Consider the following 16,466-nt stretch of genomic DNA (forward strand, 5'->3'; position numbering starts at 1 on the left):
TCGCCTCATCCGGTATCATGAATGGAGCAAATCGAGATAGCTCATGGAATTTTGGTAGCGTACTGCTGCATTGTCAGCAATTCTTGTGTCAGGCTCATGAATTCCTCCATCCTTGTGTTTTTGACAATGGCTAGAAAGTACCGTTCAAAGAATAATTCTCTGAAACAGGCCCACGTCATTGCTACTGGTATTGGTTAGTTCTCTTCCATCTTCTTTACCAACACCCACCATCTTTCTGCCTCCCCTGACAACTTGAACGTTGCAAAGGTTACTTTCTGCTTCTCTGTGCAGTTCAGAACATTTAGGATCTTCTCGATCTCTTGGATCCAACTCTCAGCTCGAATCGGATCTGCACTTCCTATGAAAATCGAAGGCTTTAGTCTAGTGAACTGATTAATGGAGCATCCCATCTTAGTTGTGGGACGGTTCTGCCCAATATTCGTTCACACCACCTTAGCCATAAGCTGCTGTTCAAAATCCCGCAATACACTCGTAGAGTCACTGCCAGCCTCATGGCCGACACCCTCACTACTATTGCCTCCCACATTGGCAGTATTGTCCTTGGATTCCATTCTGAAAAGCAATTATGAATATCCATTAGAAGGGTAATAGCCTAAGTATCAACTAATACTACCATACTATCGACACAGTTCCTTAAATCCACATTCTTAATATTGACGTACTCCATAAATTTAACTTTCTTATTCTAACTCAAGTTCCACCCTTCCACTTGGAAACAAAATTTTCAATGGATTGCCGTGATTTTTTGAACCTTTCGATTGATCCAGAAAAACACAAAAGTCTATAAATGGATTTCTGTCTCCAGGTATACAAAGCAAAAACTCAAATGTTTTATCCATATCCTAAACTTTGGTTAAGTCTAATCTACAGAACCTAGCAACCTAAGTTTTGAGCATTTTCATAACCAGGCAGTGCAATTCACATCACACTTCCGATTGGTTAAGGGCTCTGATACCATGCTGTAACGCCCCGGCCCGTTATATGGCCTTAGAGTGCTACTACACCTGTTTATTACACTTATCCCTGATCCATACATATATGACCCGCCCTGAATAGGGACATATGAGTATCTCATACTGATATGCAATTTTATGCACAGTGGAAAACATAAACATCCATATGAGGATCTAAAAGACATACCAAAATTTTCTAACTATAACCTCAAATACATACATCCATACTTAAAACATAATCAGTTCTTACAATCCAAAAAAAAACATCCTGAACTAAGTCTGTTACATATACAAAGACTTACGTAAGCTAAAATCAAATCAACCCTCCAAGTCCCTCTAGCAACTAGGACCGACGTCCTGTAGGACCTGAAACAACGATTGTATATTGGGGTAAGACACATCTCAGTAAGGTGGAAGATATTATATCAGGGTGTGACCACATGCATTTATTTCAATTCAAAACAGATACATATAATGAATATTCTCAATACTGTGATATAGAAGATATATAGACATAAATCCTATGATAGATGATTTAGTATCATAACAAGTGATAGTTCCTGAGGTTAGAGTAGGGTACAGGCCCATACACTATACGATCTCTCCGCCCGATACTCAAACCTGTGACTTTGCCCATTTTAGTTTTCAAATCATAAATATGCATATTTAGAACATTGTCCAGCTTAGATACAATAATAACAACTGCCAACACATTACCCCTTAGCCTACGGGTTATGCAATTTACTATAGTCTGACTGGTACCACCTGGTCCATTAATCCACCAGTGGCCGCTCCAATATCCAGCCAACTATCTCGATACCCACACTGAAAATCATATGTGTGGTTGCACTGTATCCAATATATATAAAGCAACAGAACCACGCTTAACATTGAGCTTTTTAAGGCTCTCTTATAACGATGAGCTTTTTAGGGCTCTCATATAACAGTGAGCTTTTTAAGGCTCTGATATAACGATGAACTTTTTAGGGCTCTAATAATAACAAGTTTGCGGTTTCCAAATATCATATATACAATTTATCGTAAAATGAATTAACTTGTTTCACATTTACAAATCACCTGTACAGTTCCAGTATTTTCACAAACTCATGCAATCGTTCTGTGGCATAAACCGACACACAACCTCTCAGTTTAACCCTTTTTACGTTTATAACTTTGTATATATCCGACACTTGTTTTCCACATTTTTCATAGAGCAAAATTGAACTCCAGTTCCCATAGTTCATATACGTATTTAAATAGATTCATATATTCCATTTCATATCATATGTCACACTTGTTTGATCAAAAGTCTGCTATATAGTATATAACTCAAAAAATATCAATTAAATGGGAAAAATAAAGGGTTCAAGCATCTCCAATGTTAAGATTAAGACAATTAAAGAAGTTTTGAAAAGTTTGGAGATCATACGCCCTAACCCTTATTTTTTTTACCAAAACCGTAAAATTGTAAAACTGACCTTTGCAAATAAACAGTCAATACGTACATATAAACATAAGCTAACTTTTTAGCGGTTTAGTTTTCTAAAAAAATTGATGTAAACAAATCCCTTTACCTAATTCCGAATTTCAAAACACAAACGGATTAGTCCAAAACAACGACCCGGGACTCCCGAAACCTAAAAACCAAAGAACAATACTTTACTATAATCTCGACTACTACATAACTAGCAAATCAGAAACGAAATTAGATCCTTACCTTGATTTAAGGGACAATCCCGAAAATCTTCAAAACGACAATCTGATCCACTATAATTGTAGAGTTTCCTCCACTGATCCACACAGAAATTTCCGATCGTAGAAATAGACGACGAACAGCGAAGGATCGTAGAGAGAGAGAGAGAGAGAGAGAGAGAGAGAGAGAGAGAGAGAGAACTAGCTGGTTCTAGAGAGAGAGCTTTTGGGTTTTCTTAACCCTTAAGCAACCAGAAATGATATTTATAGAGCCTTTGACCGAATCAAATTCGTCGACGAACCAGCCACTCAATTCGTGGACGAAGCTCTACCTTCGTCGACGAACCCATTCTGGATATTTTCTTTGGTTCGTTCGATATTTATTCGTCGACGACGCTCTGAATTTTGGTGAAAAAAAACTAAAGGGACTTCGTCGACAAAAATACTGCCTTCGTCAATGAACCCTGCTGTAATCCCCTTTTTACCCTTTTCTTATTTATTTTACAGGTTCGAGCCTCTACATATCAATATTAGTTTATAAAGTAGTAAAGATAACATAAATGCTCATGTATAACTTCAAATAATTTTTTTTTGAAATTATAAATTAAATTATAATATTAGTTTATAAAGTAGTAAAGATAACATAAATGCTCATGTATAACTTCAAATAATTTTTTTTTGAAATTATAAGTTAAATTATAACAATGTCTCATCAATTTATTTTTAAAATATCCAACTTTTATGTTAATAATCATCCAATTTTTTATAAAGTTGAGTGTTGCTTGTTCACGAGTGTGTAGCTTCAAGAGTGTGTTGGTGTTATTTGACATAATATTAACATCTACTAAGCGAAGGAAAAAGTTGTCTCAAGTAGGCCATACATTATCCTGTTTGAAAACAGGTGAGGTTCACAATGGCTTTCATGAAAGTTGAATTCTATCAATTTTTAACTTGCAGAATAAAATTGAATTGGGAAAGAAATAAAGGTAAAAATGCTAACAAACAAATGATAAAATTATTGTTGGAATGCGACTATTGTGTTTGTTAGTCACATAGATAGGTTGTGAAATCTAGTTTCTGTTTGTTTCCAACTTCATGGTGACTATAACAGAATGAGCACAAGTCTGTTTTTTTTTTTTTTTTCAAATAAAAAAATATTCCAACACAAAATTATGTTATTATAATTTTATGCATTTTTGGATCATAACTCATTTTCAATGATAGTAATAATAAGATTAATGAATGATATTTTTGATTGAATTTTCTTGTTATCTTTGAGTAACAATATTATGATTATTATTACTGTTGTGATTATTATTCTTGCTGCTCTTATTAAGATAATAATTTATATCATTACTCTTACTATAAATGTCTTTTATTGATATTCTTATTGCTCTTGTTAGTGTTATTTTTAATTGTTTTTATAATAAATAATATTATTCTTATAGCTATAATTTTATTATTGTTGTTGTTATTGTCATTATTATTGCTATTTTAATTTTTTTTACAATAATAATTATTAGTCTTATAATTATTTTATTGTTGTTGCCCTTGTCATAACTAATAATATAATTATTGAAGGTTATGATTGGCATGCGAAAAAAGAGTCACGCCTATCCATCTATTAGATGAGAGATCATTGTTCTATTGAATGAGAGATTGTGCTTCCATCTTTGTTTATGCAAACCAAACACGAAAACGAAAATCAAGCTCAAAATTTCAAATCCTAACTTATGAACCAATTATTGAGAATCGTCATTCCAAATAGAATATGATCCATTTCTTTACGCAAATTAAACACGAGAAAATCAATGCTATCATTTCATTCACTCCATCCTCCTCTATGCAAATCTAAACATGAAAACAAAAACATTTAAGACCCCTTAATCCTGATCGCACAAATCAAGCAGGGACTGCCATGAGAGGCCAACTTGCAACAGCCAGCTGCCCTGGCATTGGCTACAAAATTTACAAGAATTTTATCAAGAGCGAACTAGGGGATTAATCATGTCCTCCTCCGGTTTGGTACTGTCCAAGGAGTCTGAAACTGAAAGGCTCATCCAAGTTAAAATTTTCAAATATTAAAAAAACAAAAAAATACAAGAATGACATTTATTCCATACACATGGTATCTCATTTTCCTGCCGCCCTATGCTGGTTTCTATGTTTGGACGCCTGGCCAGTCTTCTGGCAATAACATTTGAGAACAAAATAAATAATTATTGGCTATACAAGTATTTACAAACTTGATCAATCGAACATATTTGCAAGGTAAAAAACACTTTATTTTCATGAGGTTGGAGAGCAGTCCGAATTTGTTGCGTGCGTCTTTATAACCCGGGTATTGTACGATCCACAAGATTCACACTTATGATATAACCAGTGGAAGCGTGATAAGCCCTTTTGCTCACAATCATTGCAGAGTATATCCTGGATTGAAATGTTCACATTAGATCATTATGACCAAAATGGAATCAGGATGAGTATTGAGATATGAAGCATAAATATGTCATCATCATGATAAGGTAAAACAGACTAATTATTTTACTTGTCATTCTTTATTTGGAAAGATAGTTAGAGATAATACTTTTCGAGGGAGTTATTTCCCAATGTTTGATGGAAGACATTTTTGTTAAGATTTTGAGAGAAATACTTTTCCATTTGGCACCAAAACTAATTTTCAAGACCAAACAGAGCCTATGATATACTGGCTTCAAAGAGCAGTACCTAGGATGACAAATTCTTTCGTCTGGACATCTTTTTGAGTAACATGTTCCAAACTAAAAAGGAAAAGGGGCATTTGATACCAAATATCCAGACATATTCGTGGATCAAGATGAACAATGGAAAGAGGGCTCAGTAACACTAAAGAAAATGTAACGCTGCAAGCTACCTGACATCGATCCTGGTATTCCTCTGGAAGCTCCTCGGCAGCCAACAATGCATCAAGCATCCCAAAGTAAACCTGAATGAATGTAACATGTTTACAACCATAATAAAAGATTATAAATAATCACACTTTGTCCTTCTGCAACAGTACGTAGCTGAGCATCTGAAAAAACTACAGGTTTTGGCCAACCAAGCAAAGCTTGCATACCACTATCCAGGATTAGTTAACGCCATATTATATCAATCAATACAGTAACATCATCATAAATTTCCTGCAACCAAACTAAAGATCCTAAAAGCCTTATGACATCTAATGAACCACTAGTAGAGTTAGATTGTTCAACCAGCCTATTTTTCAATAAAGACACGTGTAATCAGAGGCACCCTAATGACTGACCATAAAAGAAAATGAAAAAGCAAAATTATATGCAAAGCTGATTTCTGAGTATTGGATTGTACATGACACGAGTATTATGTATCAGGATATTTAGATTTTGGATACTTAATGGGCTGTTTGGTATCACTATAAAAAATAATGAAAATGCAAAATTATGAAGTTGAAAACCAAAAATGAAAACTTAAAAACAGAAATAGAAACTAAAAATTAAAACTAGCAACTTGTTTGTTAATGTTAGTAGAATTAAAACAAATAAAAAACTTGATTGAAAAAATGTTCATTTTTATCCTTGAATCAAATAACTATTACAATGTATGACTAAAATAAAATAAAAAATATATATATAATTAAAAATATTATAATAAAAATAAAAATGATTATAATTATTTTACTTAATTAGTATATTTCAAAATTCACTTTACAAGAACAATCTTATTGTATCAGACAATTGAAAATATAGTAAAAATATTTTGCAAATGAATTATTATCTAAAATAAATTTTTATGGAAATTTTCATTTTAATTGTAATTTAAATTCATATGATCATTCTATTTTAATTTTAACTAAAAGTATGGATAAAATGAATGATTTAATTAATTCTAGATGGTAAAATAATACGGCAATAGATTGTCCAAACAACTAAAAACCATAAAATCTAGTTTACAGTTTTTTTTTTTCTGCAAGCACCTGAAAACCGTCAATAGAAGCGGAAAATAGATAACATAAACAAATGCCTTTTCATAATCTATATCTTTACTGTAGAGACACAAAACAAAAAATTGAAAAAAGAAACAATACCAAACAGGGCTAAATTATTTAGTTTGATTTAACTGCAATTTGTAGTTTGGTTGCTACATTTGTTTCCATCTAAAATCACATTTATGAAATAAATTTTGATATATCATGATCTTTATCAGTTTTAGCAGATAAGATAAAAAATAAATGTCGGTGTTGAAACTAATTGGTAGCCACAATTGCTAATCAAGTTCAGGATCTCAGTGTCACTGCAAAAAATCTTTAGGGCTAAATATAGGTTATATCTGTTGTTTTTTGTCCCACATTGATAGAATAGTTCCACATTGCTAGAAAAAGTTGTTTTGAATTTTTTCTTTGTTTGTCCCACATTGGTGAGAAGTGCTTTTTGGACTTGAGGTTGAAGCTATATAAAGAGCTCAACTCTCCATTTGTACAAAACACCTCAAAGTTGTACTTTGTCAAGAAGTAGTGGATTGATCGTGGGCGCCCGAGGACGTAGGTAATTCTATATCGAACCTCGTTAATTTTTTGTCTTGTTCTTTTTACTGTTTTTATTATTTGTTTTTGTATTACTTTAGTTTCTTATATATTTAATAGCATTAGTTGTAGTATTGGTATTTGACACAAGTGGGGTGCTCGGCACAACAATTGGTATCAGAGTTAGGTTGAATAGTGTCGACATGGAGGTGTTCCTCTGTTAGGATCCTTGATTCCACGTTTGATACCTAAGAAAGACCTTGTCTAAGCGAGTGCTTAGAAACCATTGTGGCTCAGTCGCTCCTTGGAGGTTGGCCTGGTCAAAGTAAAATTTCATAAGATAAAACAGAGTAGACACAGTTGGTATGTACTATTCATCCTAAGCCTTTTGCTTTGTTGGTTGCTATTGAATATATAGAAGATGACAGAAACTAGTGCAGCAGTAGAAGAAACTCTACCCACACGAACTCCAACCCCTTCGGCTTCGACATTATCGTCAAAGACGATAGCTAATGCTCAGTTTGAGGTGGAGAAATTTGATGGTACCAATAATTTTGGTATGTGGCAATGTGAGGTGATGGACATCCTGTATCAGTAAGAGTTAGATATTGCTTTGGATGATAAACCAGTAGATATGGGTGACAGAGATTGGGAAAAGATCAATTCTCAAGCATGTGGTACGATTCGTCTGTCTCTCGCTAAAAATCAGAAGTATTGTGTTATAAGAGAGACATCTGCAAAGAAATTATGGAAGACATTGGAAGATACATTTATGACCAAGATTCTGGAAAATCGGCTCTATCTGAAAAAAGAAATTGTTTCGCTTCCAATATTAACCAAGTATTTCGATTAATGACCACATAAATGCTTTCAATAAAATTTCGACCTATTTGTTAAATTTGGACGAAAAGGTGAAAGATGAGGATAAAGTCATATTGTTACTGAACTCTCTCCCTGATGATTAAGAACATCAGACCACCACTTTATTGTATGGGAAAGATAAGTTATTTTTGATGCCGTTTGTATTGCATTGATTAGTATTGAATGTAGAAAGAAGGATCAGAGGGTCCATAAGGAAACAACAAAAGCACTAACAATAAGGGGACGTTCTCAAAGTCGTATGCCTGGTAGGACGAGTAAATCTCATGGGAGGAGTAAATCTCGTGGGAGACTTGCTAAAGATGAATGTGCTTTTTGTTGTGAGAGAGGGCATTGGAAGAAAGATTGCCCTAAATTACAGCAGAAGAATAAGGGCAAAACACATTCTAATGTCAATATTGTCAATGATGATGGAAGTGAGTCAGATTTTTCTCCCGTTGGAACATCTTCGTCACATTATTTTGGTGAGTGAATTTTGGATTCTGGTTACTCCTATCACATGTGTCCCAATAGGGAATGATTTTCTAATTTTGAAGAATTAGATGGTGGGGTTGTTTTATGGGAAATGATAATACCTGTAAAACAACTGGAATAGGATCAATATAGTTGAAATGTCAAGATGGAACTATTAAAACCTTGACTGATGTTATGTTTGTTCCAAGCCTAAACTGATTTCATTGGGTGCCTTAGAATCTAAAGGGTTCACTATCACCGTGAAAGATGAAACCCTAAAGATTAAATCAAGTGCGCCGGTGGTGATGAAAAAAATAAGGAAAAATAACTTATATTATTTATAAGGTAGTACAGTTATTGGCTCAGCAGTTGTTGTTTCTGAGAAAGATGTAGGTACAGATACAACCAAGTTATGGCATATGTGATTAGCACATGCAGGAGAAAAATTTTTGCAACAATTAGCTAAACGATGTTTGTAAAAGGGTGCAAAGGTATGCAAACTTGAATTTTGTGAGCATTACATTATGGGAAAACAAATTAGAGTGAAATTTGGCACTGCAATCCACTAGACTGAAGGTATTTTAGACTACAATCCATATAGATGTATGAGACCCCACAAAAACGGCTTCATTGGGTGGTATGCATTATTTTCTTACTTTTGTTGATGATTTTTCCAGAAGAGTTTGAGTGTATTCTATGAAGAATAAAAATGAAGAGTGTGATATTTTCATTAAGTGGAAAAAATTAGTTGAAACTCAAATTGATAGAAAGATTAAACGGCTCAGATCAGATAATGGTGGTGAATATAAGAGTGACCAGATTATGAAGATATGTCAGGATGAAGGTATTGCTTGACACTTCACAGTTAGAGATACACCACAACAGAGTGGGGTGGTAGAGCGCATGAATCAGACTTTGCTGGAGAAAGTTCGATGTAAGTTGTCTAATGCTGGGTTAGACAAAAGTTTTGGACTAAGGCTGTTAGATATGCGTGTCATCTCATCAATCGTTTACCATCATCTGCAATAGGGGGAAAAAAACCCTATGAGGTATGGCCTGGAAAGTCTGCTAGTGATTATGATTCTTTGCATGTATTTGGTACTATGATTTATTATCATGTTAAAGAATTGAAGTTGGATACAAGAGCCAAGAAAGCAATATTCTTGGGGATAAGTGCAGGAGTCAAAGGATACTGTCTTTGGTGTCTTGAGACGAAAAAAATGATTTTAAGCAGGGATGTGACTTTTGATAAACTTACGATAATGAAGAAAACAATACGAAAGGAGTCACGAGTTGAAGAGAAGACCAGTGGTACTTAACAACAGGTGGAGGTTGAGATAATTTTGGGAAACCTAGTGAGAAATGAGATTATACAAGGTAACTCTCCAGTTACGGTGGGAAATTGTGTACAAGAAAAGGATATTTCAATTCGAGAATCTTCATAGTAACAAGAATTAATTGTTTCTTGGAGGCGAAGATGAGAAATTCGAAAACCTGCTCGTATTCTGATATGGTGGCCTATGCACTTCCAGTTCTGGAGGATAATGTTCCTTGCACTTTCAAAGAAGCAATGAGGAACTCTGAATCAGACAAGTGGAAAAGAGCGAGGGATGAAGAAATGCAGTCTCTTCATTAGAATCAGACTTAGGAGCTAGCCCAGCTACCCAAGGGTAAGAAAGCAATTGGATGCAAATGAGTTTATGTAAAGAAAAAAAGAATTTTAGATGCAAATAATGTTCGCTTCAAAGCTAGATTGGTAGCTAAGGGCTACGCACAAAGGATGACATTGATTATAATGAGGTATTTTCTCCAGTTGTTAAACATTCTTCCAATCGAATTTTGTTGGCTTTGGTAGCACAATTTGATCTTAAATTAGTTCAGCTCGGTGTAAAAACTACAATTTTACAAGGTGATTTGGAAGAGGAAATCTATATGACTCAGCCGGATGAATTTCAGGTTGCCGGAAAAGAAAATTGGGTATGTAAATTGGGTAAATCGTTATATGGTTTAAAACAGTCTCCAAGATAGTAGTACAAACAATTTCATCAGTTTATGATGGGTCACAACTACATCAGAAATAAACATGATCATTGTGTTTATTTTCGCAAACTACAAAATGGATATTTTATATATTTACTCTTGTATGTTGATAGCTTCAAAGAACAAGAAAGAAATCAACAAGTTGAAAAGTCAGTTAAATCAAGAGTTTGAGATGAAAGATCTTGGTGAAGCAAAGAAGATACTTGGCATGGAGATTCGCAGAGACAGAATAAAAGGAAGAGTTAGTTTGTCTCAGAAACAATATTTTAAGAAGGTAGTACAGAGTTTTTGCATGTTTGAGCAGTAAAAACCAATAAACACTCCTCTTGCTCCTCATTTCAAACTTAGTGCAACTTTATCTCCTAAATCAGACGAGGAACGTAAGTATATGTCACAAGTTCCTTATGCAAGTGCTGTTGGTAGTCTGATGTATGCAATGGTTTGTACTAGACCTGATATTTCACAAGCTGTTACTATGGTGAGCAGGTATATGCATGATCCGGGTAAAGGACATTGGCAAACTGTAAAATGAATTTTGAGATATATTATGAATACGATTTATGTTGGTATAGTATTTGAGAAAAATAATACTATTGATCAATGTGTTGTTGGATATATGGATTCTGAGTTTGCAAGTGATTTGGATAAATATCAATCAACTACTGGATATGTTTTTTACATTTGCTAATGGTCCGGTGAGTTGGAGGTCTACCTTACAGTCTACCATTGCCTTGTTGACAATAGAAGTAGAGTACATGGCAGCTTCAGAGACTGTTAAGGAAGCTATTTGGTTGTAGGGTTGACTTGAAAATTTGGGAGTTGTTCAAAAGCACATTGTTGTGTTCTGTGATAGCCAGAGTGCTATTCATTTGGCAAATAACCAAGTCTACCATGCACGAACGAAGCACATCGACGTTCGGTTTCATTTTATGTGGGATATTATTGATAGAGGCAAGATACTTTTTTAGAAGATTGCTACAGCTGAAAATCCCGCAGATATGTTGATCAAGATTGTGACAACAATCAAGTTCAAACATTGTTTGGACTAGATCAATATCCTACAAGTATGAATATTTTTGGAAGGCGCCGATGATGTGGAACTCTAGAAAATGTTGTGACTGAAAAATTAGTTGAATTTATCGTCAAGGTGGGGATTTGTTGTTTTTTGTCCCACAATGGTAGAATAGTTCCACATTGGTAGAAAAAGTTGTTTTGAATTGTTTCTTTGTTTGTCATACATTGGTGAGAAATGTTTTTTGGACTTGAGGTTAAAGCTATATAAAGAGCTCAACTCTCCATTTGTAAAAAACATCTTAAAGTTGTACTTTGTCAAGAAGTAGTGGATTGATTGTCAGCGCCCAAGGACGTAGGTAATACTATACTGAACCTCGTTAATTCCTTGTCTTGTTCTTTTTGCTGTTTTTATTATTAGTTTCTGCATTACTTTAGTTTCTTATATATTCAATAGCATTAGTTGTAGCATTGGTGTTTGACACAAGTGGGGTGCCCGGCACAACAATATCAACTTCTTCCAAGCAGCCTAGACATACACCATGATCTGCCCAGCTTAAATGTGCAATGAAGTTTGAAAGGAGTTTATCAATTAGCTATGACCCATGGATACTTTCAATACCATCTAACAGTGACAGTAGACGGGGGCAGCACGAATGTGCAGCATAAAACACTATAGAACATTAATACAAATACCATCTAATGCACAAGTCTGCGCACTGCATGGCGGGTCTGGGCAGGACATGGGTGCAGGCACAAATATGTGTCCCTAAGAAGCGGTGCAAGATGTGTGCCTAACATTTCCACTGCTGGACAACTACAAGTGCAACATCACAATACCATCAGCAGACCTTGAGTCCCACTAGGTGGAGTTAGATATATGAATTCTTATTTGCCGTTCTGTAATCTATACAATCTAGGGAAATATCGTTTTAAAAATCTAATGGCTGTTAAATCCTTTCTTACTACCTCAGTCAAACTATTTTAAGTCTACCTCTCCTCCTCCAACTTCAAATGTCACCTAAATCATCATTTCTCACTAAATAGTTAACCATCTAAGCCACCCTGCTCTTATGAACTGTGACCCCTACCTTAATGCGTTCATTCATTTATCTTTCAGAATTACACTCACTTGAACTGTGGGAGTAATGATTTTTCAGAGGATGTTAGCAATGGTGTGGCACTGCTGCAGGTCTTAGTTCAGAGACTCCCATATCTAACAAGCGTCAGATTTGCCATGAAAAGAGAGACATTGGGACAGGTGAGGCTCAGATATTGTTTAGTTCAGTTCTGAACTCTTTGGAAAATTCCAGAGCACTTCCTATTTCCCCTCCAAACCTAACCAGGGAACTTGGAGATCACCAGCCTACTCAACAGGTAAACATTATAAATTCCAATGGTATTCTTCCTATTCCTATGTCATCTTATACAAACTTGGAGTTGCCGAAATGCCATAGAGAGTTGGAAGGTGAGAGGAATTTTAAAATGATTGACCTTCCAGGAGATGAAAGGGGTAACCAGGCTGCCCAAGAACTTGTTGATTAACTGGGGCTTAGTTTGGGAATTCCTAATGAAAAAAAGGCTGGGCTTAAATTGGAGGTCTCGGGGAAAGGAAAAAGGCTAAAACTTCATTTGACTATGGCAAAGGAAGAATGCAATTGGGTATAAATAATGGGATAAAATGAGGCTTCTCTCTTGGAATGTAAGGGGATTAAGTAGTGGGAACAAGAGGAGAATGGTCAAGGAGTTGGTTAACAAAGTTAGCCAGGACATCTTATTTCTGCAAAGAGTCTAAAGTAGGAGAGATAGATGACTTGTTTTTTAGGAGTGTTTAGGATTTAGATTTGAAGAGTGAGTGTCTTTCCCTTCTGCAGGGGCATTCAGAGGTCAGCTACTAGCTTGGGATACCTGGGTTACTTTGTTGAGAGATCGTCCTTTAGGGTCTTTTCAGTGTTGGTCTTGCTAGAGGTTAGAGATTTTGGCAAGTGGGCGCTTAGGTCAGTTGATGGTCCCACAGAGTGGGTGTTTAGGTCAGGGATTTTACAAGTGCTTATATATATAGGATTGTCAGCAGAGACTGATGACTGGTGGACTTGATTGGAGCCCCATTTGGGCAGATAAGTCCATACAGTTTGAATGGCCTTTTGAAGAGGAAGAAATTAAGATGGCAGTGTTTGAAATGGAGAGGGATAAAGCTCTGGGATTTTGTTCACGATGGCAAATTTTAGGACGGTTGGGAGGTTTTGCAGGAAAATATTATGAGGTTTTTTTGGGAGTTTTATTGTAATGAGGTGGTGGGAAACAGTGTGAATTCAGCCTTTATAGCCCTCACTCCTAAGAAAGAGCAGTCTAGAAGTGTAAGTGATTTAAGGCCTATTAGTTTAGTGAAAGGTCTTATCCAAGAGATTTAGAGAGGCTCTAGGGGATATAGTGACTTGACGCTGTCCGCTTTTATCAAAGATGGACAAATTTTAGATGCAGTTTTGGCGGACAACGAGGTGGTTAAGGATTTAAGCAGAGTCTTAAATTTCCATAAAACTGTCAAAATTTCTGCTTTCCGTCACCCTGGAAATAAAAATAGCAGTCAATTTCCATCAGGCAGAGTTTCTATCGAAATTTCTAAGACTAAATTGATTTAAATCTTGAAATTTTAGCAACATTAGTTGAGATTTTAATCTATTGAATGAAATTTCAGTGACTTTCAAATTTGAGATTTAAATCCAAAGTGGAATTTCTCTCGTTTATCTTTTTTAATTGAAATAAAAAATTAGTATCAGAGCCTTTGAAATTATATGAAAAATTAAACTTTGATATTAGCAACAACATTTTATTTTACCATCTGTGTCTAAATTATTATGTATTTGCATAATTGTAAATAATGCTTAATATTAACTGATCATTTATGAATTATAGTTATATTAACGGAATATGTATCATTGATGTATTTAATTTATGATATTTTAGTTCTAAAACTTGCATTATTATGTCTATTAGCCATTTCTAAAGTTTTATAAAAGAATCTCATGCTTTATAACTAATTTCCATCAGCTTTTTAAAAATCAAAATTGAAATTGACACTAAAAATGAAATTACCATTGAAAAGTTTCCTTACTTTTGAAGCTTCAAAATTTTAGTCAAAATCAAAATTTAAGACCTCGGATGTGACGAAGAGGGGCTAGAAGGAGGTGGTTCTCAAATTGGAGTTTAAAAAGGTTTATGAAATGGAAAATTGGGGCATTTTAGTTAAAGTGACGAGTAACAATGGTTTTGAGCGAGTGTGAAGGAATTGGATTAAAGGTTGTCTTTGTTCTACTAGTATGTTGGTTTTACGCAAACATACGGAATTGACTATCAAGAAACTTTTGCTCCAGTGGCCAAGATAAACTCAAACCGAGTGTTATTCTCCTTAGCTGTACATTCTAACTGGCCCTTACACCAGCTGGATGTAAAGAATGCCCTTTTAAATGGAGATCTAGAGGATGAAGTGTTTATGGAATTACCACCAGGTTTTGAAAGGTAATCTTGGCAGAGATAAGGTGTGAAATTTGAAAAAAATCATTGTATGGGCTCAAGCAATATCTGAGAGCTTGGTTTGAATGCTTTGGGAAGGCTGTAAAGGGTCATGGTTACAGCCAAGGTCAAGCTGATCACACCATGTTCTATAAGCACTCAAGTGAAGGGAAGGTTGCTATTCTAATTGTCTATGTTGATGATATTATTGACAGGTAATGACAGCAAGGAACTTGAGAAATTAAAACAGATGCTTGCTAATGAATTTGAGATTAAAGACTTGGGTGATTTGAAGTAATTTCTTGGTATGGAATTTGCAAGGTCAAGAAAAGGTATTTTTGTTTCACAAAGAAAATATGTGCTTGACTTGCTTGGAGAAACAGGTTTACTAGGGTGTAAAGCAGCTGAGACGCCTATAGAGCCTAATCTTAAACTACAACCTGCCAAGCCTGAAGTAGTAACCAATAGAGACCAGTACCAAAGGCTAGTTGGAAGGCTACTTTATCAATCACATACACGTCCTAACATAGCCTTTGCTGTCAGTATGGTAAGCCAATTCATGCACTCACCAGGGCCTGACCACTTTGATGCAGTTTATAGAATCTTGAGATATTTAAAGGTAACTCCAGGAAAAGGTCTATTGTTTGAAGACCATAGACATCTACAAGTTGAGGTATACATTGATGCAGATTGAGCTGGGAGTATAACCGATCGAAGATCAACTTCGGGTTATTGTGCCTTTGTTGGTGGAAATTTGGTTACATGGCGAAGCAAAAAACAAAATGTGGTAGCTAGGAGTAGTGCAGAGGCAAGAATTTAGAGCAATTGTTCATGGAGTTTGTGAAGTGTTGTGGATTAAAAAATTATTGGACGAATTGAAAATCACTAATCCGCTACATTGTATTGTGATAACAAATATGCCATAGCCATTGCTCACAATCCAGTGCTTCATGATAGAACAAAACATGTAGAGGTCGACAAGAATTTTATAAAGGAGAAGCTGGACAGTGGATTGATTTGTTTGCCCTATATCTCTACTGAATCAGAATGAATGATTTCTGAATTTCTTGAATTAATTCTGTACAATCACAACTCTCTATAAATAAAACAAACCATATATCAACAAGGAAAGAATTGCCTAAAATAGGAGCATGAAATCTGCCCAAGTATTAGGCTAGAAATCCCTATACAATCTTTAGTATCATTGACCCATTATTCTCGGGATTTCTACACTCCCCTTCAAGTTGGATCATAAATGTTACTATATCCAACTTGCATGTGAAATGACCAAAACATTGTTGAGGTAGTCCTTTGGTGAAGATGTCGGTTGTTTGTTCTTTGGTAGGAACATAAGTCATGCAAATGGTTCCTTCTTCAACCTTTTCCTT

General features: G+C 35.1%; 1 protein-coding gene across 1 annotated transcript in view; it reads right to left on the reverse strand.

Annotated features, from left to right (window-relative positions):
* Window positions 1-4,717: 4,717 nt before the first annotated feature.
* LOC131145463 (zinc finger protein BRUTUS) overlaps window positions 4,718-16,466 on the reverse strand; it is a 128,608-nt gene continuing 116,859 nt past the window's right edge. Inside the window, exons 13-14 of the mRNA XM_058094549.1 lie at window positions 5,560-5,631; window positions 4,718-5,096 (exon numbers count right to left, since the gene is read on the reverse strand). Of these exons, the coding sequence (XP_057950532.1) occupies window positions 4,956-5,096; window positions 5,560-5,631 (213 nt within the window). The 3' untranslated portion in view covers window positions 4,718-4,955. The remainder of the gene's footprint in view (window positions 5,097-5,559; window positions 5,632-16,466) is intronic.

This window comes from Malania oleifera, chromosome 13 (assembly GCF_029873635.1).
Source record: "Malania oleifera isolate guangnan ecotype guangnan chromosome 13, ASM2987363v1, whole genome shotgun sequence".
In the NCBI taxonomy this organism is placed as follows: Eukaryota; Viridiplantae; Streptophyta; class Magnoliopsida; order Santalales; family Ximeniaceae; genus Malania; species Malania oleifera.